This window comes from Squalius cephalus, assembly GCF_949319135.1.
Source record: "Squalius cephalus genome assembly, chromosome: 21".
Classification (NCBI taxonomy): Eukaryota; Metazoa; Chordata; class Actinopteri; order Cypriniformes; family Leuciscidae; genus Squalius; species Squalius cephalus.
Genome location: NC_137142.1, coordinates 30,509,840 through 30,535,489, shown reverse-complemented (window position 1 = coordinate 30,535,489; position 25,650 = coordinate 30,509,840). Strand labels below are relative to the sequence as shown.

Sequence of the window (25,650 nt, the reverse complement as noted above, 5' to 3'; positions counted from 1 at the left end):
GGCAGCAAAATACAGCGTTTTTAATCATTTTCACTGATTTGCGTTAACAGGAATTGTTTTGACAACACTGACGTCTGTACGTGAAAAATGCAAAGGAAAAACTTTTCTGTTTTAGTACATAACTGACGTGTAACTGTACCCTTAGTTGGAAGATTTTGCTGTGAGGGTAGTAAATCGGTTGATTTTTTTCAATTAATTGTGAAGCCCTGACACCCATAATCAACTGTAAGTAGCCTATTTGCTAATTGATTAAAGACTACAGTAGTTCAATAACAAGAGACTTCTGTCACATTTAAGTCTTTACTCAATGACAGTACTGTGTTTTTGTTCCATCCTTCTGTCAAACCCAATTAGGCCTACAGTATTGCACAGCTACAGCAATATTTGTCAGTCATATTTCCTCACATGTAATCAGCAAGAACTTGTGTAAATAGCCTAGGCTACATATTTGTTTTTATTTTTATAGTTTATCATTTATTCATCATGTTCTTAATGAATCCTGTTCTTTCTTGCTGAGTTAGTGGTCGTAAGTCTCATGCAAAAACATAATCAAAATGCAAATTAAGAGTGAAAACTAATAACCAAAGACAAATATCAAGCGTGTTTGGGTAGCAGAGGGCAGGGGAGGGAAGTTGTCACACACAAATAAATCATATGGAGAAGCCAATAAACCGCTGCAGAACGAGTATGAATGCTGTCTTGTGCCACGAAATATTAGGCTGTGCAAGTAATCCGTACAGACGACGGACGCCTGGAATGCGAAGCGGCATCGATGGCCAACTCGTGTCAAGCAGTCAGCTCCGCTGGCCCGAGAGACCGGTGTGCGTGATTGATGAGCGGGAAGCGCGAGGAGACCTGCGCAGAATTAATGTCGCATGCACTTAAAGTGCGCATGCGTTGATTCGCAGCGATTCTCCCAATTCTTGTTCATATTTGAAAATATGTAAAAGTTTTCATGTTATTTTTGCTTTGATGTTTTATCTGTTTAAATTTACCATAGTTTCTGCTGAAATACAGCGTTGCAAGCTTAGGCTGTCACATTTAAAATGGGATGTCCTTCAAACAAAGTTGGAAGATGGAAAGTATGTTTTTGAAGTGTTAACCATGAGTTGTGGTCCCTGACATGTTAGGTGAGTTGTAAATGTAGCCTAATTGTGAAAGTAATACAAAATAATGTGATTATGCTTATCCGTGGTACAAAAATGTCCCAGTTTTAACAAGTTCAAGTGTAGAAGGGCATTATGTTAACTTAGGTAAAATTATTTCACATATGTAGGTTGCCTGTCTTGCGCTGGTGACAACTGAAGGTTTAAAATCAAAGAGACGTTGCAACATGTTGACCTGCTAATTAGAACATATGTATCTGTCTTCAAAATGTGACTTTTCCTCATTGCAATAACCAACAGACTTGACTTTTGCTGTGCATCATGGTTAATGGCTGAAGTTGTTCAAATAGCCTACTGCAATCTGTGTATAAATATTGCAAAGCAAGGTGAAGGGCTAAGCGAAACAAAAAAAGCTCCTCACAAGGGAGAGTTTGTGGACGGACATCGTGTATGTGTGCTGTGCAAATGTTAGCTTTAATAATTAAGAGCAACACTTTTCCACAAGCACATTTTTTTCCTCCTCTCTGCCATTGCATAGTCAGTCACCTGTATTTTGACAAATTTCACAATGCAAACTTTTACTAATCATGTGAAATTTTCATGTGGCTGTATTCTGTTTGAAGTGCTTCTATGTGAGAAAACTATGTATATTTAAGTGTAAAGAACATATTACGTTATTTTTATGATAATGAAATGTTATTTCAGTCTTTTCTTAGTTTTACTTAGAAGGAAATCATAGTGAGTCTGGGGTACATTTCATGTGAACTCCGGTACAGTTCAGGTATTCAAGCAAATGAACATTCTGCAGATAATCTCCTTTTGTGTTCTTTGGGTTTGGAAAAGCTTGAGGGTGAAAGAATGATGACACTATTTTCTTTTTTTGCGTAAACTTTTCCTTACTCATTTTTCCATCTCAAAGCTATGTTTCATCCCATAGTGGAACAAGGGATTTCAAAGAGCATCCCTCATCTCTCTCACTCTCCTGTTCTCCCTCCATCAGTGAAAGACTCTCCTGAGAGTGTGTGACCCAGGCTCCTCACACATCTGATGAGAGACCTAATAGGTGAGCAAACACACCGATTACCGAGCCTGCTCTGCTGAGGTTACCTGTTTGTGAGTGTTTTTCTGCTCTTTTGCACAAACATTACATGTATATATTTTGGGTGTGTTCACACTTGGCATATTTGGTTAGATTAAAACGAACCCTAGTGCGATTGCTCTGTAAGTGCGGTTCATTTGAATAAGTGTAAACGCTGCCATCTGAACCCTGGTGCACACTAAACAAGCGGACAGAGACCGCTGAAAAGATGAGTCTCGGTCCACTTCCAAACGAAGTCTGGTGCGGTTCGAATGATATCTGAAAACAGGAAGATGAGACCCTAAAATGGACAGAATGCTCAAGCATACCTGTTTTTTCTTGTCAAAGTCGCGATGTTGCCCTTTACAGTTCGGCACAGGCATCAGAACCGCTTCTCCTCGCAGTAGATCTTCGTTTGTGTGTATGACAGAGGGATTCCTGCTTCTGTTTTAAATCCTTTACACATTTTATAAGCTCTTCACACAAGTTCTCAGCCGGTCAAAATACAGTACCATCATATGTAGGCTACGCACTTACAACAAGCGCATCCAGCACACAGCATTGTTTTGGATGTTCGGTATCGGTCTCAAAATAGGCAATATGTCATAAAAGCCGTCCAATAATTTGTTTCTTCTTTTTTTTCTTTTGGTCCAGACCAAACGAACCAGGCAAACCGAACTACACCGTGTCTTGTTACTGATTGATTTAGAGTCATAATAGCTGTTCACTGAAAGGTTCTTTGGGGAACTAAAAATGGTTCTTCAGTGGCATTGCTCCCCTTTTGGAACATTTATTTTTTAGACTGACCCTTAATTCTTTTTTTTATCCTTTTAAGGGCAGATGTGCCTATAAACACATTTATGAGATAACTTCCATAGGATTTCTTTTTAGCCTCAGAGCAAATTCCTGAGGTTCCTGAAGTGTTGCTGATTGTATCTGTGACTGAGATGAAACAATGGTCTTTAGAAAATGAAAACCACAGCACATCCCACACACTTATGTAACAGAGTTGATCAAGTGGACATGGCACTCTTTTTTCCAGGTTTGATATGCCACTTCGCTGAAATATCTGTTTCTCCTTTTGCTGATTACTGATAACAAGGTTTTTGAATGTAAATGTCAGCCTTATACAAACAAGTCCCTGCCAAAACCAGAGCTACTCTCTAGTAAACACTTTATTGTGGACCGTTAAGGATGGTTGAAACCTGCAGAGATATTCTGATCATCTGTAAAGCAGGTCTGAACAAGAACAGAGCAGAAAAGAATATATAAAAAAAAAAAACTAATGTATGGCAATGTGCTCAGTGTTCCATTAAAGATATTGTTAAATTTGTAGATGTTACCTATGTAGGGAGCTCACTAGATTTTGGACCAGAACCAGCGTTACACCATATTGTTTAATAGACTGCATTAGTCTATAGTTAATAGAAATGTTAAATGTTAACCCTTAAATGCATACCTCGGTTCTTTAGTGACCCGAAATTTCATTCACTACCCTCCTCCTCGTTCATTTTTTAAAGTTAGACATCAACCTTCTTAGTATTCCTCAATCAATTCATTTTAAATAATATAACAAGAAAAAATTATAAAAGAATGCAGAAAACAAAAGAATAGGAAGTATCATCAGCAAAACTTGAAATGGCTCATCGATTTACTGCAGAGCAAGTACTAAACACAATCAAATATTAGTGTCACTGTCACTTGATGGTGGATCTGGTGGAGAAGCTGTCAGCGATCAAAATATTGATTTTGAAGAAGTTGAAAATGATAGTTTTGAGAATATGTTTGAGATGGCGAATATGAGCCAGATGCTGAATGTACTGGGAAATGAGCTCTGATGAGGACAGTGATGATGGTATAAAACATCTGCTCAAACTGAACTATATGATTTATTTTATTCTTCTGGGATTGTTTCTCTAATATCAGGAGAGTTTTATATTATCGCGACGGGTGGAGATCCATCTGTGTATATTCGGGTCGCTAAAGACCCGAATATGTAATAATAATTGGCGAAACATTCATACATTTAAGGGTTAAAGTTTAAATATTGCAGGCTTACGGCTTCACTAGAAGCATTTACCATGGATTATCAACCTCTGAGTTCACAGTAGGTCTGTCTTTAACTGTTTATAAGTTATCGTTAAAAATCAATTTCTCTATGAAGAAAATTAATGGCATTTCCAGGAACAGTCAGGTTCCAGGAATTGACTGTTGTACTCTATATATGAAAAAAAAGACCAATCACATACTTGTATGCAAATATTATGATGATGCCATCACTGCGGTTTCATTTTCAGTGGTGAACATTCAATCAGAATAAATGAAAATTGAATTTATAAACTCTAATGCGTTAAATTATTCAAAAGGGTAAAGTTTATACTAAAACTATCAAAGTTGGAAAGAAGTTTGTATATATTTGTATATATGTTAGTGTAATAAATAATTTGAAATTCCAGATAAAGATATAAAAGAGCAGTCTGCTAAAGCTGAATGTTGCTGATGTAAATCCACCAAAAATCACTCGGTAAACTTTCACTCTTTTGGCCCAGACTGAAATCTCCAGAGTTGCTTCCAGAGTCTGAGATTAAAATACGAAGACAACCTGTGAAAAAGACTGTTGAAGCAAACACGAATTTGTCATGTATATTCAAACTTCTCTTTTTTTCCAGTGACATATCCAGCAGAGTGAGGAGCATGCCAAGAGCAAAATCCACACGGACATCAGAATTTCCCAGGGAGATAAAGAGCTTTTTGTGTGAGTAATATTTTAAGGATGAGGGGAAAGACGGGACTTTGACGGGGAAAGACGGGACTTTGACAGAGAAAGCGAGATAGAGAAATACAGAGAAGAGAGACAGAGCTAACCGGAACACTGAAACACTGTGAACCACAGTCTTTAGCAAGTTAAAATAGACACACTGCTAAGAGACGCTTTGCCCAAAAGACGATCTGCCCAAACCAAGTATTATTTTGCTTATTTGAAACACATAAGGAGATGCTAGACTGAATGTTTAAGAAGCTCTTTTCCATACAGCAATGGTGATTTTTTTTACACATTTTGTTAAAGATAATAGAAAAGTGCAGCTGTACATTTCTTTTCATTTAAATTTTACTCAAAGTTTACCTTTTACACATTACACATTTCCTCTGAATTTTTTTTTTTTTTGTGAATGTGTATAATTACCTTTGTAGTGAGTGTGAAAACACATCAGATCTGGTATGACATCAAAAATGGTTCTCATGTATGAAATTGACATTGTTATAAAGCAAGCTTAAATATAGGCTACTGATTCACACATACAATAAGAATTAAAAAGCTACAGCATTGAAGTCTATTGAATGAACTTATTAGACTACATTTTATGGAATTTAAACAGGACCTATTATGCTTTTTTACAATTTCAATATTTATACTGCGTAATGTTGCTGGTTGAGCATGAAAAAAATCTGCATTGAAATGAAAAGTCCCTCCAGAGGAAGTTATTCTCAGTGTGAACTGTTTCTGAACTCCTTGAAACACCTCGATTGTAGTCTTGAGTTTTCTTCTGGGAACGAACACGTCACAATATTCCTCGTAAATAATTCCCACCCAAAGCATACGCATTAATGAGGACGAGGGCTAGTTGTGTTGTGTTAGTAGTGTGTTGATACTCGCAGTTATGGTAAAGGCCATGACAGACTGGGATAAGAGGTGCTGCAACAATGTGAAATATGTGACAAATAATGTGTTTTTTGAACATTCAAGCATGAAAACCTATTGTAGTAGACTCATAAAACAAAATCAAGACTTTGTAAAAGGGCATAATAAGTCTATTTGTTTAATGAATTATTATTTTTTTTATGCCCAAAATCTACTTTTGGTCTATGCAAAAGTGCAGCTTGGACATTTTGCAAAAAATCTCCCTTTGTGTTTTACAAAATAAGCAAGTCATACGGGTTTATAGCACCATGAGAGTGAGTTTTTTTTTAATGATAGAACTTAAATTTTTGGGTGAATTATTACTTTAATTCTTAATGTTAATTCCCTGCACTAAGTAGTCTCTCTCTCGTGCTCTCTCTCTCCCTCTCTCTCTCGTGCTCTCTCTCTCTCTCTCTCTCTCTCTCTCTCTCTCTCTCTCTCTCTCTCTCTCTCTCTCTCTCTCTCTCTCTCTCTCTCTCTCTCTCTCTCTCTCCCATGGTCTCTTTTAGGTCCCCCTCAGACACGGAATGAACAATATTTGCTTTCATTTGGAAATTTTTGTGAGGACGCTTTTTTTCAGGAGGGTGAAAGGGGCTCCGTTAATCTGGTTCACACAGTCTCTACCTTTGGTGTAGCACTAGTACGTTTGAGCCAGGTCTGATTGAAGAGGGCAGCGGGTCAATGTATGGATGGATAGATGGAGGGCAAAAAGGAGGAGAGGACAGAGGAATGGCTAGAGGGGAGGTGTAAAGGGGTGCGTATGAGGCGTCCCAGGCCGAAGCTTTGAGGATTAACGGGGTGACTTCTCTTCTGGAATGTTCAGCCGACAGCCAAGACCCTCCCACTCTGCCAGACAGGTGCACTACAGAACCAAAAAATGATACGAGTGAAAGAAAGGGGAAAATAATGTTACGCACTGATGAGTGCTTCACTAAACACTTATCTTTCAACATCTCTCAACCATTTCAAATCAAACAGAGCTGTTTTGACTGAGCTGATCAGAGCTTTCAAATACAGAGCGAAACATTAATTTTGTTTAATGATGAAACCGGAGAGATTAAATCTCTCAAAGCAGCTTCATTTTATCTGTTTTTGCCTCATATATACAATACTTGAATGAAAATGAGTTCAGTATAATTTCACAACTGTAGATGCAAACCATTTGAGAAGGTACCTACTGTAAGTGTAGTGTTCTGTTAGTAATTATCTAACAAATCATCTGGTTGTCATCATTTGGAAAAGTATAGTGCCAGAAACTGGAAAGCTATGTTTATTCAACTTTTATGACTCTTAATAGCATGCAAGAAGATTTGAAACACAGTCCCATGATATATACTTAATGTGAGTTCATGCATTACACTGCGGCGCTAACAAACATTAGTACCCAAGGGGGCTATACGTTTAAAATGTTTAGTTAGGTAGCTTACTATAAACATTGACAGTAACTAACCAGTTTATGGTAATGTTAATGTATGAAATAGAGAGACCATATATATATATATATATATATATATATATATATATATATATATATATATATATATATATATATATATATTGAAGTTGAAGTTCTAAAATTACTAAAACTAAAACAGAAAAATACTAAACAAAAATTTAAATAAAATGTAATAAAAACTAAATAAACATGTTAAAAAAATTATAAAATAATAAAAACAAGAAACGCACAACAAAATTACAAAAACTTAAAAATCTAAAAAATAAAACTGAAAAATATTATAAAATAAAAGGATAAAATAATTAAAAATTAAAATTAAAAATATAAAAAATTATTCAAAATGTTAATAAATACTATAATATTATATTAATGATACTACAATATTTTGTACACACAGACAAACTTTTAATTAATATATCAATCTTTCATTATCACAGTATGGGACTTGCCAGAGCCTTGTGGTGCCATCAGCCAATCAGCATTGTCATGACGTCATTTTTATGCAGCTTCAGGGCGATTAATCACATGGTATTTACTCTCAGCTCAGGTGACTGACTTAAAATGTTCCCATGAGCAAAGGTGGTAGATTTCAATTTCAATTTGCTACTTCCGGAAGTTCCTGCACCAGCCGAGTAACTGCCATAGAGATGAATGGAAATGCTAATGGACTGCTTTCTTTAGGTATTCCATACCAGCTGACAAAGACCCCAATTACAACATAATAATCAACATCTGTCCTACTCTATAAATCATCTTGAATGAACTCTATACGATCCGGAATGTCTTAATACAATCTAAAGAACACAGTTATTATGGTAACAAGAACAGAGAGGAAAGGACATTTCTCCACCCATAATTTAAGGTTGGGAATGCTGTGGCTTGCCTGTGCTTGTGCTAAATGTCAAGCATTGCACTGCAAACAAATAGGAGATAAATTAAGTCACAGTTAGTCGTGACCTTGCAGGCAGACAACGTTTTCACAGATGTCTTAGTATTTATACTAATGAAAGAGATTTAGGTATCTCAAAGTCACTTTTCCATTATTCCATTTCAAGCTCATAAAACAGCTATGGATCTAAATCCTCTTCCAGAATTGCTTTCTTTGTAATCTCAATGTCCTCATTGGGGAAGATAACAGATTGTTTGAGGGAGCTTCTTGATAAGCAGCCTGTGAAATGGGACTCTTTGTTTTTGGATTCACCTCTTCTTGTGTGAGTAGTCCCGTTATCCTGCTGTTTGAGGGAAAAGGAGGGGTTAGTGTGAATTCAAACTCATTTCTATTGGCTCATCAGATAGTATTGATGGTTTAATTACTCTCTGTAAACTCCATGAGCAGATTTGATATCAGATTAAAGATGGCCTCAGGTTCTCCAGCACAAATGACCTCAGGTTCGAAGTGGGTGCAGATCCATCTCGAAATCCATCAACACTTTCTTTGGTCCAAAGGTTCTTATCAGTCGCAGTGTGACATATCTTGATCGGACCAAATAGTTTTCCCTCTGACTCCCAAGGGTCGGCTTTACCTTATCAACTTTAATGTCCACATGCACCGCTGGAGGAGTTGGAGGCCTCGGGTTATGGGCAGTTTATCTTGGTTGACACTCCCTTGTTTTTATTTAAATCAGTTATACAGTTCTTTAAAAGCATCACAGTTTTATTTGAAGAAGACCTCCTATGTTTATAAGAACTCTCTTTTTCTTACATCAAAAGGAGATGTTTCAAGAAGCTCTTCTGGGTGATACAGAACGGGAATGGCTCTCAGCGTGAAGAACTCCCGAATCTCTTCCCACACACCTCTTCACACAGCTGCAGTAAACTACAGGTAGGAGTGTTTTACCGCCATGCGCTCTGGATCAGTCGATGTGCCTCAGGACCACCAAGAAAGACTTTGTTCTTCGTCTGGGAACACAACAGACACAAACTCTCCCTCTTTTAATTAGAGCATCAACAGAGATGCTGCTACTAGAGTTACTGTTGTCTATAAACACTGCTCCTTCAGTCATTGTGAATAAATGAGTCATCAAAGTCTTCAGGATTCATCTTTCAAAAATCTTGGTTTGGTAAGAGGTGTTTCATTATCAGAACAATCCCATTTTTGTTACAGTTTTCATATTATATTATTTTTCATATTAATAGAGTGAGTCCTAATCTATATCTAGAGAGCAGAATATCATTGAGACAGTGGAATATTTTGACTTGAGCCAGCAAACAACTAACCAGCATTCCTGTAGCTCAAAATCATTTTGCTCGCAACTGATTGATCCAGTTTTGGTTTGCGATCTCTAACCCAGAATAGTTAGCTGTGTAGCATAAGTTCCCATAGAGATAGAGACCATAGAGACACACCACTAAAAAACAATCAACCTTCTTGAGCCAGAAAAAACAGAGTTTGCTCAAACTAATCCCAAACTCACCTGGGTAGCAACTGAAACCAGCTTCGTGCAACATGCCACAGATAAATCCTTTTGTTGATGCCAAGATAAGAGATCAATATTGTTCATGTTTAGAGTTATTTAACTATTTCACTCTTAAAAATTAAGGTTCCAAGATGCCATAGAAGAACCATTTTTGGTTTCCCAAAGAACCCTTCAGTGAACAGTTCTTAAAATAACATTTTTTTCCTAGTGTGAAGAGCATTTTAAAAATCCAAAGAACCTTTTTCCACTATAAAGAACCCTTTGTGCAATGGAAAGATTCCATGGATGTTAAAGGTTCTTCATGGAATTATAGATGCCTGTAAGGAACCTTTATTTTTAAGAGTGTGTGTACCACAGAAATGATACATCAAATCATGCAATAAGAGGAGTGCTTTACTTTTCTACATCATCCATCTTAAGATCTACATTATCCCTTAAATGCATAAATATTTCGCCAATTATTATTACATTTTCGGGTCTGTCGCACCACGGATATATCTAACATGTTGCACGGATGGATCTCTACCTGTCGTGATAATATAAAACTCTCCTGATATTAGAGTAACAATTACAGAAGAATAAAATAAAGCATATTTTGTTCCCTTTTGGAGCATGGAAGGGTTCAGTTTGAGCAGATGTTTTATATCATCATCACTGTCCTCATTTCCCAGTACATCTGGCTCATATTCGCCATCTCAAACATATTCTCAAAACTATCATTTTCAAAATTTTTACAATCAATATTTAGATCACTAAAATCTTCTGTTCTGTTGTGCAGAAAAAAATATAGATACACTGTTACACACCTCGGGTCGTTAGTGACCCATACAAATTTAGCAAAAAATGAATGGGAAAACAGGCATTCTTTTATATATATATATATATATATATATAAATGTCTTGCTATATTGTTTATAATTAATTGATTGAGGAATACTAAGAAGGTTGATGTCTAGCTTTAAGAAATTAATGAGGAGGAGGGTAGTGAATGACGTCCCAGGTCACTAAAGACCCGAGGTATGCGTTTAAGTTATAGGAGAGGCCAGGGGACCACAGTATCATAGATTTCATAGATTTGGACATGGTCTCTTTTGATTTGAGCATTTTCTATGCCCTATTCTCTCTGATTCACAATGCCCTTGCCTTTGAGTAAACCACTGCGCTGCCCTCTCTCAACCCCCCCTCTCTTTCTCTTCCATTCCTTCATTCTCATGCTCCTCTGATCTTTCTCTCCTTCTGGAGTTAAATAAGGTGAGCTGAAGAATTATTAGATCTGCAAAATGCAGCAAAGCCACAAATCATATGGCATTAGCGTGAGAACAGACAGCAGCTGCCCCAGTAATCTGCCCCTTTTCTCTCTCAAAGGGCTACTGTGGGCCCCGTTCTCAAAAACCTCTGCGTGAGTATGATGCTGTGAGACTTTTGGACTTATGTTTATGACTATGTTATGTTATGTTATAAACTATTATAATTAATTTCATAAAAGACTAAGGCTAAAGACTAAATCACAAAGATCTCATTCAGAAAAATGTGTAATGCAGCAGATTCTGTGACAACCTTTGAAAGCGGCCATGCGCTCACACAACAAAACACTCATCCTTCATCTCCACATCAGCCACTCCTATCAAAGTCTTAGCGTGGCTTGAAGTTTGTGAGAGTGGAAAAAAAAGAGTTAAATGAAAAAGAAGAATGTGGAAAGTGTGGGAATGAGGAACAGCAGGGCAGACACAAAGGCCCGCCGTGTGTCGGGAGAACTGACCCGATCCAAGACACACAAAAGAACCACTGCAGAGAGAGCTGGACAAGAGCTGGGCATCAGTCCTGAGCCACTGACACACAACCAGAGAGAGAGAGGGAGGGAGGGAGGGAGGGAGGGAGAGAGGGGTGGGAGAAAAAGATGGGTGAGGCTTCACTCTAGAAAAGGTTCAGCAGGGCTAGAACCCAGAGTTCTTGACTCAGTTTTGACTCAACTGTATGCCATAAAGTTTCTATATAAGGAGAAATGTCTTAAATGATTGCATAATACTTTTTGAATGGAATTATTTAAAAACATTCTAGTGATAAAGTATATTTACAAGCTATTTAATTCATAAAATTGTATTAAAATTCAAAATGAATTAATTTAATTAACTAATACTAAATCCATAAAGTGGGATGGGAATCCCTAAAAGGTTCCATGAAGCCCCTGAAAAGCCTCTTATTATTCCCAAGGCTGCATTTATTTGATCAAAAACACAGTAAAAACAACAGTATTGTGAAATATTATTACAATTTAAAATAAAGTTTTTTTCTTTCTATTTGAATATATTTTAAAATGTAATTCATTCCTGTGATGTTAAATCTGATTTTCAGCATCATTACTCCAGTCTTCAGTGCCACATGATCCTTCAGAAATCATTTTGATTTGATGTTCAAGAAACATTTATAATTATTATAATTTTTCAGTGTCAATGTTGAAAACAGTTTCTGCTTAATATTTTTGTAGAAATTGTGATACATTTTCTTCAGTATTCTTTGATAAATATAAATGCCTTTTTAGAAACATGACATTGAGTGATCCAATGTCCAATTACAGTGGCAAATTGAAATGATCACAAATGGTTATTGAGAGCCAGGGAAACATTATCAGTGAATAATGACTTAAATATTGGCCTGTTCCTCACGCAAAGCTATCGTAGGACTTCAGAAGACTTGGAATATTCTGTGTTTCACAGAAAAAATAAAATCATATGAGGTTGCCAAAAAATATTATGTAAATGATGACAAATTTTTCATTTTGGTTTAACAATTTCTTTACTTGTATGTGATTATTTTGTGGTATTATATTTAAAGTAAATTTTCCTATATGTTTTATTTTCTACTAATTAAAGATCATCAATATTAATAGTAATCTATATTATATTGATATTTATTTTTCCTTCTAGAACGTGGAATTGTTCAGACGTGGTTTGCAACTCACCACAGAATGACCCAGGAACTATAAGACAGAGAGAGTGGAGTGGGTGACACACCTGACAGCAACCTGATCTGTGTTGGAGAGAGTCATGCCAATGCCTCTGAGGGATGCTGGTTATGTTGACTGAGACGCTACAGCATTTGTCCGGTATGTCACAACAAAAGGCCGGCCTTAAAAACAGCCACAGGTGTGCTTGGAGGGGTCACCTGACCTCAAACCTGATAACACACACACACACACACACACACACACACACACACACACACACACACAGGGAGAGAGAGAGAGAGAGACTACCTTCATCTCAGATACTAACTGCTGCATCAGACAGAAACAGGATGGATGGATGGATGGATGATAGATGGATAGATAGCTGGGGTGTAACGATACCCACATGTCACGATTAGATACTTATCATGATACTGAACTCACGATACAATATTATTGCGAAACTCCAAGACATGGTAAAAGGTTTACAAAAAATGTACTGTTGATTAAAATACTAAATTTGATATTACATTGTGGGTGTAAATGAATAGGCTTGGACTTGGTGCTGGTAACCCAATCCATAGGACAATGGTGACACTAGAATAAAAATATTGATGATTCTGAAGATGAAAATACAGAATTATTTTAGACGAATATGCTTGAATCACTGACTAGATATATTTAAAATAATATAGGCCACTTTTTACTGGTAACATAAGACATTTGGCATTATCAGGACCCACAAATATTCCCCATTGCATTATTATAAATCATATTCAACATTATATATAGCAGTTTAATGTAGTACTGACCCTAAAATTCTGTAAACTTGAATTTTTTCTCACACAGTCATTTTTATTTTGGGTGTACTATACAGATTGTCACTATCCACGATACATTTTGTTGCATTTTTGTATGCGATATATTGTGACATGATATATTGTTACAGCCCTAATAGATAGATAGATAGATAGATAGATAGATAGATAGATAGATAGATAGATAGATAGATAGATAGATAGATAGATAGATAGATACTGTAGATAGATAGATACTGTAGATAGATAGATTCTAACAGTAAAGTATTTTTTATGCCAGCTGTAGAATTGTTAACACTGTTTAGTTTGTTGTTGGAAGGTTAACTGAGTATTGGCTGCAGGATGGGCATGTAGAGTCAAGCACAGGTGCTGGATTAATAAGAAACACATTGTCGACACAATCACACACACACAGACACACATAAAGGCTCAGATCTTACTATTGGCGAAATGAAACACGAGAGCAGATACGCAAAAAATACACCTTGTACAGTTAGTGTTGGAGTATTGTCATACTTGACATACTTCATGCTGATCATTGCTTTAGAGCAATATGCAATATAGGAATTTCTTGAGAAGCGATTGTAGATTCAGCTTAACGTGCATAAGACATTTATTTATTTATTTATTAAAATCTCCCTATGGTTTTTTTCCCAAATACCATATAAAACGGATGAATTAATCAATCAATTTATTTAATTGTTTGTTTTATTATGTTTATTAATGTGTGAAAGAATCTTAAAATCCCTGTCTTTATGTTCAGTCTCTTACACCATCTCTTTTGCAGCAGTGGGAAGCACTTATATGATGGAGGATTGGGGTAGTAGGGCTTTTTAAAATCCTGAATTTGGCATCTTTGAAGTGTCAATAACTGATCCCCTTCTTTATGTTCCCCGCAGTGTTAAAACCAGAGAGAGCGCCTTCTAATCTCACAGATCCAGCACCAGATCTGCTTATCATAAATTACACCCGGAGGAAAGGGAATGAGGTCAGTTTGAGGTCACTGATGGAAATATGGAGCTCTAGTTCAAGACAATGTTGGAAAAAACAGAATAATGGTGCATTTACATGTGCATCTCAATTTAGTTGTCAGATGTCATTTAAGATATCAACTTAGAATGAAAGTGGGTTTTTTCACAGCTCATGCATGTGGATTTAATGATTGTGGAGAAATGTACACTTACACACTCTTACATTAACAAGAATACAAAATATTATAAAAGACTTCTTTTATTTCTAATCATCATGAAGCACTTTCAACAAAATTATCTGTCTCCCATTCCATGTGTGGTACAGGACTATGATCTGCAGGCAGTAGTTGGGATTTGGTAAAACAAACTTCTTTAAAAAAAAAAATGTTAAGACTTCTAAAAAAATCTGTTTAGATGCATATCCAGAAATTAGTCAAAGAAAAGACAAAGAATATACATAACAAAAAAAGATGGCCTTGACAAATGCAACATGTAATACTTGTACAACTTAGAAAAGTATACTCATTTTAGATTCACAAAGGACACATACATTGTATGTGTTAAATTATTATTATTCTTTTTTGTTGTTTTTGTAAGGACATAAAATGCTAACTAAATCATTCACATATTCAGCAGTCTGTTTAAATACCTTATTTTTTTCTACAAAGTGAATTTACATTGTTTTAAAGTACAAAGTGCAAAGACTATGGTTTCCGTTGTCGTTTTGGGCCGGGAGCGGGAACAATCGCGGCGGCCACTTTAGCCTTGTTTCTTTGACAGGTTCTGCAAACATAGGCAAATGTGAAAATTAAAGTCAGAGAATGAGGAAAATGCCATTTTAAAGCAATGGCTTGCTGTTGTCATCATTTATAAATGCAATTTCCCATTTGTATTTTGGCAATTGGTTTTAATCTACTGCTTGGTAAAAAAAAAAAAAAAAAGGTGGGAGAGAACATTGGAATGCATGTTGTGAATGTTAACAGCCACCTACATTAACTCACCAGTTTACTAGATGTTGTGCCTTCACCTGTTTTTGCCCCTGAGGAAAAAGCAATGAGAACATTTTACAAGCCTGCTCCCCATTACATGACAGCAATACGGGTTGTTTCTGAGAAAGTTATTAAACAAACGCAAACAGTCATTGTCAATTAAAACGACCACACAGTCTTCATACAATCTCTTACAGCTCAAAGAGCGCACTGTCAGTCTCTCCAATCAGAAAACAGTTAGAACGCTTGCGCACTAGAGTTTATTCTGTGAATCTACTAATTTCTAAAACAGGTTCTAACTCTGAAAATTGTCATACTAATAGAAATAAGGTCAGAATTCTGAGAAATAAACTCCTAATTATGAGGAAAAAATACTTCTTTTTTTTAAACTTGTGTATAAATTGGATCTTGCACAAATTCTGAATGTTCTGCAACTGGAGTCAACTCTCAAAAACAGTATTGGTCAATAGACGCCTGCATCAGGGAAAGGTACATTTTAAATAACTTTGTAAATTTTTTTTTTTTTAAAGAAATTAATCCTTTTTATTCAGTAGGGATGCTTTAAATTGATCAAAAGTTACAGTAAAGACATTCATAATGTTACAAAATATTTATATTTGAGCTCCACAAAAATATAAAGCACCTGATTTCAACATTGATAGTAATAAGAAATGGTTTATTAGCAGTAAATCAGCATATTAGAATGATTTCTGTAGGATCATGTGACACAGCTTTGCATCACAGGATTAAAGGTACACTATGTAACTTTTTTTTGTTCAAAATTAACAAAATTTAAATAACGAGTCAATACATTATCCATCCTTCATCCAATCCGTGCTTTTGTCTTACTTTGATTTACTATGGTAAGTCTTCTCTAAGTGTTTATATTTCATACAGGATAGTTTTCGCAGGAAATAACGTACGTCACTCGCCTGTACATGTCTCGTCATATCAATAAATAGAGAAAAGTTGCTCCGGCTACTTTGACGCGTTTATGATGTTGGAGTGGCATAGGTTAGTTGTCACAATAAGCGAGAAAGGTTGACATGAATCTCACACCTCCGTGAAATCACCCATTTTAAAAAACGCTGAACAGAGGAGAGTCTGCTGGCAAAAAGAGAACAAGAGCTCGTAATAAAACCTGAATCAACATTGGCTTTTTGGAGACGGTGAGAACTGAGGGGTTTGAAATGTTGTAAAAGCAACGTGGAGATGATGACGTTTTATACACAACAGGTGAATAAGGTATTTTATTGAACAGATAAATTGACATATGTAGCTCTCTAAAAGAGTTGATTGTAAAGCATTATCTAATGTGAAGGGTCATATTCATGCGCAGAGCCCAAGCACAACCAAAACAGTGTTCTTCCCAAAATTTACAGTGTACCTCTAAAATATATTCAAATAGAAAACAGTCTATAGTTGTAATGCTATTTCCCAATATTCCTGCTTTTACTGTATTTTGATCAAATAAATGCAAGCTTGGTGAGCAAAAGACTTGCATAAAAGACTTGCAAAAACTTAACTCAGACTTTTAAACAGTAGTGTATGGAGCATTTAAATTGCATTGAAAAGTGCATACAACTTTTTGTGCAAACCATTTGAAATCAAAGTATTCACAGCGTTCTCTGATGCAGTGCAAACTCGAGATGCCCGTACATCTGGGTCATCCATGAGGAAACAGTGAGACTCACCCTCTTCCTTAGTGACACCCAGACAGCCCATCAGTTCCTGTAGAGACAGGGCCTTATCGTTGCTGATGTCGCAGTACTCCACAAACTTCTTCACACACTTCTTGGGTTTGGATTTCTTACGCAGCAAACGCTTGAATGGTTTGATTTCTTTCTTTCCGATATCACCGCTGGAATTCTTATCAAGCTGACTGAAATACCAGTGAACAACTCGCTCTTCCAGAGTATGACTGGGGTCTGGCTCCAACATTCTGAATGAAGAAATTTAAGCAAGCACAGAACATGTTTACATGCTCATAGTTTTCTGGTTAAATGTCTGTGAAAGTGTATCAAACACGTATCAAACACTACCAAACTGACAGTATATTAAAATATCTATCCATAGTGAAGTACTCTATTTACTCTAAGTACTCAACCCAGCTAACAAAAATATGGTCTAACAATACTTTGATAATGTTCCCATTAGGTAAACATTATTTCTGAATGTTCTCAGAATGTTCAAAACAACGTCAATTTTTAAAATGTTTTTAAAAAGTTTTTCTTGGTTATGCGAACGTTAAGGGAACATTCCATTTTAGCATTTTGCACACATGGGAACGTTAATGTTGAATGTTTAAAAAAAGAATTTCGGCAAACATCCAAAGTTAACGTTTCAGGGGAAAAAAAACGTTCCGTGAATGATGGATAAATCATTTTTTTATGTTAATGTTTTGAGAAAATTATAAAAGGCCAGATAACTTTGAACGAATATTCCATTTATGTAACGAACATTCTATTAATGTAACTGGAAGAACATTTGTTCATAACTTTGAAAGAACCTTGCCAGAACGTTCTGAGAAACTTCCCTGTTAGCTATTCCAGTCAGTCAGCTAATGAACTAAGAAAATATTTGTACACCACACAGTAGGAAGGGTCAGTTCATTTTATGAACTGGCCCATTACATCTTAATTTGTCAATGGCTTCTCATTTACCTGCCGGCAGAGGCCGGGTCAGTTACTGCGTGAACCATGTCAGTGGACAACGCGTCCAACACGCTCGTCAGGAATTCTGTCTTCTTCTCCCCAGGACATCCTGAAAAAGAGGGACCCAAGAGTTACGAAAAGAGTAACTTCCATCGCAACGATCATTAGTTATTAACTTAGGGGCCGCCAACACGACACCGTTTTAACAGAAAACTCTTAAAGGGGGGGTGAAATGCTATTTCATGCATACTGAGTTTTTTACACTGGTAAAGAGTTGGATTCCCATGCTAAACATGGACAAAGTTTCAAAAACTAAGTTGTACGTTTGAAGGAGTATTTTTGTTCCAAAAATACTCCTTCCGGTTTGTCACAAGTTTTGGAAAGTTTTTTTCGAGTATGGCTCTGTCTTACGTAAGATAGGGCGGAATTTCCTTATATGGGTCCTAAGGGCACTTCTCCGGTAAGATCGCGGCCGCGCGCGCACTCGTAGACTAGAGCAAGAGAGTGAAAGCAGTTCGCCATCGAAGCGCCCTGCCCGGCTTTTGGGAAGTCAATGTCACCAAAGAAGTGTGTTTTTGGTTGCCAGGGCAAGACAACCCTGCACAGATTCCCAAAGAACCCAGCATTAAGGAACCCGTGGCAGTTTGTTTTCCTGAGCATAAACGGAGTTGTGTAAGACTTTTGTTCCCTGCATTTCGACGATGATTGTTTTATAAACAAAGCCCAGATCTACGGATTTGCAGATCGTCTAATGCTTAAGGATCGAGCAGTCACAATGATAAAGGTTCGCGGTCGTGCGTTGGAACCGGACGGTGAGTAAAACTGTTTGTTGAACAAATGTCTCTGTGTGTTGTCACTAGCTTGGCGCGTTAGCACAGCTAAGCTTCACCCACACGGCCCGCCCCCAGCCGCTCGGTTTTTTCCGGAAAGACTCGGTACAGCCTATCTTTATGTTAAAAATTTAATAAAAACAAAATACTTTTTGGAGATATGAAGGATGCAATATTACTCTATAGGTACTCAAGATTAACAGGAGATTGAGTGAAAATGAGCATTTCACCCCCCCTTTAAGTTCTTTCTGCGCAAACTTTCAAAAACGCGAACCCGTGAGACGCAACCTGCTGACAATCACATTGCTAACTACATTGCACAAGCTGATTGGTTCCTGTTGCATCTGTAGCCAATGAACTTGCTGCTCAACATTTATATAGTTGGTCAATGTTTGCTGCAGTTTGCAGTGTGCTTTCAGAGTTTCTCCGATCCGAAACTCCGGATTTTAGTGAAATTAAGCTGTTGTTTTATAGAATCCCATGGGAAAAAGATTAAAAGAGACCAAAGCTTTCTTTCATGTAACATTTTACCTTCAGGTTATCAGATTAAACAGCTATGAAACCTCATAAACAGCTGTTGTGACTGAATTACCTCATGTAACTCTGCTGCTCTGGTCCTAATTTATTTAACTATGTGTTTTTTGTCACAATAACTCTGCAAGCATTATTATTATTATTATTATTATTTTACTCTTATTTATCAAGGATTCATCAAATTGGTTAAAAGTGACAGTAAAGACATTTATAATGCAACAAAAGATTTCTATTTCAAATAAATTCTGTTCTTTAAACTTCATCAAAGAATCCTAAACAATCATGGTTTCCACAAAAATATTAAGCAGCACAACTGTTTTAACATTGATATTAAGAAATGATTCTTGAGTACCAAATCAACAAAATTGATGAGATATCGATGATATATGGTTCTGCTAGCATATCAGATCATATATGATCTGCTAGCATATTATGCTCCTCTTACTAGTGGCTATTTTGGGTACTGGCGCCATAGGTGGCCCAATAAACATTGGAAAGATGTAAAGCTGACAGACGTTTCACTTTTTTTACACCAACTGCACTTAAAGATCGTAGAGAGTAGGAGATAAAATATGTTACGGCTTGAGAGATTCTTCGCCGCCCTATCGTAAAAATCCGACCTCCCCTATCCTGTCTGAAGAAGATGACAGCTGCCAATCAAACAGATGATTTAGGTTTATGGTCACAGGTAAAGTCTGATGTGTGTGGGAACTGTGGTCTGTGGATGTTTGGGTGAAACCCACAAACCAGTCAGAAATGTGTCCAGGTCATAATTCACCACAAAAAGGAGAAATTATGTTTTGCATACTGAAAATGAAGCCTATTTTGGGGATTTTATTGGATTATGGCATTATTTTCATGGCAATTACCTTTTTTTTTTTTTAAGTAAATCTTGTGTACAATAAGCTGTATTATTATTTCAGCAAATTTGTGTCCATCTAATATCAGTTGCTTGTGTTATGTATTATGCACATATACAGTTTATTGGCCAACCTGCGCTTTAGATATCAGTGTTGGCTGTTGAAAAGCCAAGGGAGTTTAACACACTAAACCTTTTTTCTCATTTCCATTTGTCTGTTCAAATAATGAAAGGGAAAGTGTGTAAGTGCGTGTGTGCATTTGTCTTCACATGCTGGGCTGTTTATGGTCAGGCCCAGGGGCAACAGATTCTCTGGTGTAAGAGGTCCCTGTGAACAGGTGTGTGTGTTCAGGTAAACAGTCCTCACACAAGAGAAAGGAGGAGAAAAGTGTACAGGTTTACAAGATGAGCATAGAATGCTGAGAGTTTGTGAGTGAGTGTCGTGCTGAAGGTCTGCGTGACTTTCTGCTCCTCACTGAGACCAGACACAGTAAAATATCCGTCCCACCTGTTCATACGAGGGACTGCATTCTTCTCGCTTTTTCAATAAAAAAATTAAAAAAAAGTCCAGTGTAGTCTAGACGCTCAATAACAAACATTTCTGACCTTTTGAGAATTTTTTAAGAGAGGAAATGCCGCCTAAAATGTGTCTTATATAATCAAGCTGCACAATTTGGTAAAAAATCTAGCTATTATTTTGACAAATATATTGAAATGATTCCTGTATTTGCTAGACAGTCCAATAGGGATTACATATTTTTGTAGGTCAAAACCCTGTAGGTTGTAGGTTGAATTTTATCACTTCTGGTTCCATCGACCTGAAGTCAATGGGTTTTTGAATGGGTTTTTGGTTAAATGTTAGAAATAAGATCTGTAGTGAAAACAAGCTCAAGATATTTTCACAATGTTTTCTACAACATAAAATACACCAGTGTTACCCCCTTGTGCTTTTTCTAAGCTTTTACTTGTCCTGTCTGAAAATCACCCCATTTACTCCGCCTCAAGCCATCCTACGTGTATATGATATTCTTCTTTCAGACAAATACAATCAGAGTTATATTAAAAAATGTCCTGGCTCTTCCAAGCTTTATAATGGCAGTGAATGGCCATTTCTGTTTTGAAGTGCATCAAAGTTCATCTATCCATGATAAAAGTGCTCCACACGGCTCTGGGGGGTTAATAAAGGCCTTCTGAAGCGAAGCGATGCGTTCGTGTAAGAAAAATATCCATATTTAAAACTTTATCGACTAAAATAACTAGCTTCCGGCAGACGGCTGTACGCATTGATTTACAGCAGAAGAGTAACACTCTACCTTGACGCACAACGTAATGACGAATGCGGAAGCGCAGAGGATAGAGCAAAATTACAAATTAGAAGTCTAAAACGGTCTGAAAGAGGCGTCATTACATTGTGCTAAACTTACGCTACTCATACATCCTACGTCATACATCGTCAAGTGTACTCTTTTGGTGTAAGGCCATCTGCCGGAAGCTAGTTATTTAGTCGATAAAGTTTTAAATATGGATATTTTTCTTACACGAACGCATCGCTTCACTTCAGAAGGCCTTTATTAACCCCCCAGAGCCGTGTGGAGCACTTTTATCATGGATGGATGCACTTTGATGGACTTCAAAACAGAAACGGCCATTCACTGCCACTATAAAGCTTGGAAGAGCCAGGTAATTTTTTTTTATATAACTCCGATTGTATCCGTCTGAAAGAAGAATGTCATATACACCTAGATGACTTGAGGGTAAGTAAATCATGGGCTAATTTTCATTTTTGGGTGAATATCCCTTTAAGACACTTCTAATTATAAGAGCACTAGAACTATACTTTCAGACATTCATTTTGATCTCTTTAGCTATATCACCTGATTAAAATGCAGAGTGAGAATTCACTGAGCAAACCCATTCAGATCCTGCATTTTACAACATTTCAGCGTTACCCAGAATCCCGCAGCTTGTGGATCTTACATAAAAACTCTCAAGTTGCAACAGAGTCATGAGAATTGCGGTATTGGCAGTGGATTGTGGACGTTTAGCTGCCAGCAGCCGCCGGCCCCCCCATCAGCCCCCCTTCTACACCACAGTTAACCAGCCGTGACCAGAGAGCTGCTCACACAGCCGCACCTGTACACACACTGCTGGCAGCCTGAACATCCACACACACACCTGAGGAACAGAGGATTGTTTGTTAACATATTGAGATATTACAATGTTTACCAAAGCGACCCAATTTCAAAGCAGACCAGCAATTCATCTGCATCTCAGACATACTAAGCTGGGTCATATCTACTATTCATATTGCCTAAGGATAAGTGGGATACAATATTATTCAATACAATATTAAATTAAATTAAAATTAATTGAACATTGGAGTTCAATTGAAACAATTGCACCACTATCCAAGTCTATCCAAAGTTGCAAATTTAACTTATGCACAAAACTGGAATATCGCATAAAATATCTGTAACAAAAATGGAAGTTCTTGCAATCAGGGAAGAAACATTGGCTCTTTTTTCCTACATCAGAAATGACTTGCGTCTCAGTGCGCACAGACGAAACTCAATAAACGGCGTCATTTTATCTTGCGTTCGGATGCCTGGTGTTTGGGAGCGCGATCGTGTGAGACGCTTCTGAGGTCATTATATTAAATCATTCTGATGACAGACCTTTGCTCATTTCAGAATAATCAAACCAATATTTGAGATGCTGTGCAATGAAATTATCCATTTATCTAATTATCCAGTTATCCAATCACATCCTCTGTTGAGGCAAAGCCACATAAGCTTTTTGTTGCGCATCAAGGGATTTATTCAGTAAATGTGTTTCCAACTTAGATTATGTGTGTCTTCTTATCAGAAAAAAAAATTATCCATCTTATTGAGTGCATACATTTTTTATGCAAATTCTTTGAATTTAAGTGCATCTTATCGTTTCCATCCAGTGTTTTTTAATGCGTTATCCCAAACTTCGCATAACAATAGGAAGGATGGAAACATTGCTAATGTGTTTCTTCTTTTTTTGCTTTACTCTAAGCAACTTAACTGTTTTTCGTCAGTTCAAGTTCAGTTCAGTATCAAATTTGCTGTGTCCTCACTATCCATCCTGGTAGTTTTTGTAATATCCCTTTAAATAATAAAAGCCAGCTCCTTGATGACATCATCACCCAGGGAGTGACATCATACTGGAGGGACATCAACAGCACTTAAACATAAGTGAGTGTTAGCGATGGATTTGATGAATTCTGTGATGTTTTGTGGTGTTAGTTGGTTTGTGTCACTCCAAAATCTTCCATCCTGTCTGATGACACTGCATAAATCAGAGTAATAATTTAAGAACTTTTACATTTGAAGACATTCCCAAAGGGAGGTGTTGTCCAATTCCAAATAAATATAGCACACATTAGTAACACACGCACACATTCTCACACCTCATACTGTGTCAAAAGCCTATTTCACCACTTAATCTTAACTAAAATATGAAGATAATCCTATTAGTCAAAGTCTGGCCAGGGTTACTCTAGAATCTGTTATCTGGAACTGAGACAAAGCACAAAAGCATTTCTCATGTACTTACACTAACAAAACAGTACCACGGTATGTCCATGGTATTCTTAGAAGTACCATGTGCTGTAAATACCTGTGGCGCATTATAATAGCAATCATTCAGTATCATGGTAGATATTAAAATGCACGAGTATTATTCCAACAGTATTGTACCACAGTACATCTTTGTAAGGGTGGTTATTAGGCCTGAGCGATAAATATATACTTGTTTTTTAACATTTATGTATTTGCTCTGGAATGAGCTGATTCGAATGAACCACAAATGAATCAAACTGTTCAATATAGTCACTGATATATTCCACTGATGCTTGAGGTGTTCAAATCTTTAAAATCATTAAATTAATATTCTGGATGTTTATTCATTTGAACCTACTGTTCAAAAGTTTGGAGTCAGTAAGATTGTTAATGTTTTTGTCTCTGATGCTCATCAATGCTGAATTTATTTGATAAAAAATGGAGTAAAACAGTAATATTGTGAAATATTACTATAATTATATTTATATGTTAATATGTTTAATAGAATAATATTTTAAATGTTTAATAAATAAAATTAATATAATTTATTCCTGTGATGCAAAGCTTCATCATCAGTGTCACATGATCCTTCAGAAATCATTTTAATATGCTGATTTGCTGCTCAATAAACATTAATTATTATTATCAATGTTAAAAAAAAACAGTTGTGCTTCTTTTTTGTGTAAACTGTGGTACATTTCTATTAGGATTATTTGATGAATAGAAAGTTCAAAAGAACAGCATTTATTTGAAATTGAAATCTTCTGTAACATAAATGTCTTTACTGCCACGTTTGTGTAATTGCTGAATAAAAGCATGAATTAAAAAAGAAAAGAAAAGAAAAAAATCCCTTACAGACACCAAACCTTTGACTGGTATTGTATATTGTCAACAACATGATACTGCCACACAGAAATCTAGTCTAGTCTAATCAACGAATTAATTCATGCTGGAAATGGAAGTCACTCCCTCGTTTCCTTTTTGCTGTTTTTTATCTTTGCCCTCCACTGCTTTTCCCTCTGTTCTTCGTCACAGCCACTCCCCCACACTCATCCCTCCTTGTCATCCTCCTAGGCTCGTGCTATCTATTGTAATCTATCTTTTCTACCTCCCCTTTCGTCAGTGAGATGATCTGTTAACATCTTGTCGTCTATGCGGACCGCAGGGTCGTGGGAAACCAGGAGATGGTTTTAGACTCTAGATGTCACACACATACCTGTGCACACTTGAGCTCACACACAAACACAAACATACAGACATCCTTGTGTTTTATGTTTACATGCATTTTTCCTAAATGAATAAGTATGAAAATGTATATCAAACACATCTATAATCAAACAGCTGGTAGTGCAGTAAGTGCACCTATTAAACAATACCTAATGTGTAATAATTACATTTATTTGTTCATTTCCATGAGGTCCTTTTATAATATTCGAAAAGTTGTTTGGTAATTTGTTTGGTTTTTCATTTTTGCAGCTTTGTTTCTATAAGTTGTCCTCTTGCTAGTTTTGAGTTGTGAAGTATGTCTCTCTCTGCTCAGAAGCGCACAGTTCAGCTCACCCTGCAGATGTCTGCTCCTGTAATGGTCCTTTGGTTTGTTTGGATGGGCTCTGGCGTTTCCATCACATTTTGGTTGTTCGAATCTACAGCAAGAGAGAGAGAAGGAAAAACAAACAAAAGTGAAATACAAAGCATTATCGTTTACACAGAGACGAGTCCAACAGCTAA

General features: G+C 36.6%; 1 protein-coding gene and 1 long non-coding RNA gene across 5 annotated transcripts in view; one reads left to right on the top strand and one right to left on the bottom strand.

Moving 5' to 3' along the window:
* The first annotated feature begins 963 nt into the window (after positions 1-963).
* On the top strand, positions 964-14,492 carry LOC307149660. Its single transcript, XR_013819599.1, has 6 exons — positions 964-1,130; positions 2,107-2,169; positions 4,854-4,939; positions 9,030-9,141; positions 12,661-12,839; positions 14,398-14,492. It is a non-coding gene; the product is annotated as an uncharacterized lncRNA (long non-coding RNA).
* A 131-nt stretch (positions 14,493-14,623) lies between these two features.
* The window catches only part of smoc2 (SPARC related modular calcium binding 2), a 36,261-nt gene continuing 25,234 nt past the window's right edge, over positions 14,624-25,650 (bottom strand). For 2 of the 4 annotated variants that reach the window (XM_079856156.1, XM_079856154.1), the window contains exons 9-13: positions 25,483-25,565; positions 18,122-18,221; positions 17,153-17,400; positions 15,471-15,508; positions 14,625-15,252 (exon numbers count right to left, since the gene is read on the bottom strand). In XM_079856156.1, the coding sequence (XP_079712282.1) occupies positions 15,229-15,252; positions 15,471-15,508; positions 17,153-17,400; positions 18,122-18,221; positions 25,483-25,565 (493 nt within the window). In that variant the 3' untranslated portion in view covers positions 14,625-15,228. Of the gene's footprint in view, positions 15,253-15,470; positions 15,509-17,152; positions 17,401-18,121; positions 18,222-25,482; positions 25,566-25,650 lie in introns of all 4 variants that reach the window. The other 2 variants (XM_079856155.1, XM_079856153.1) reach the window with 2 other exon arrangements.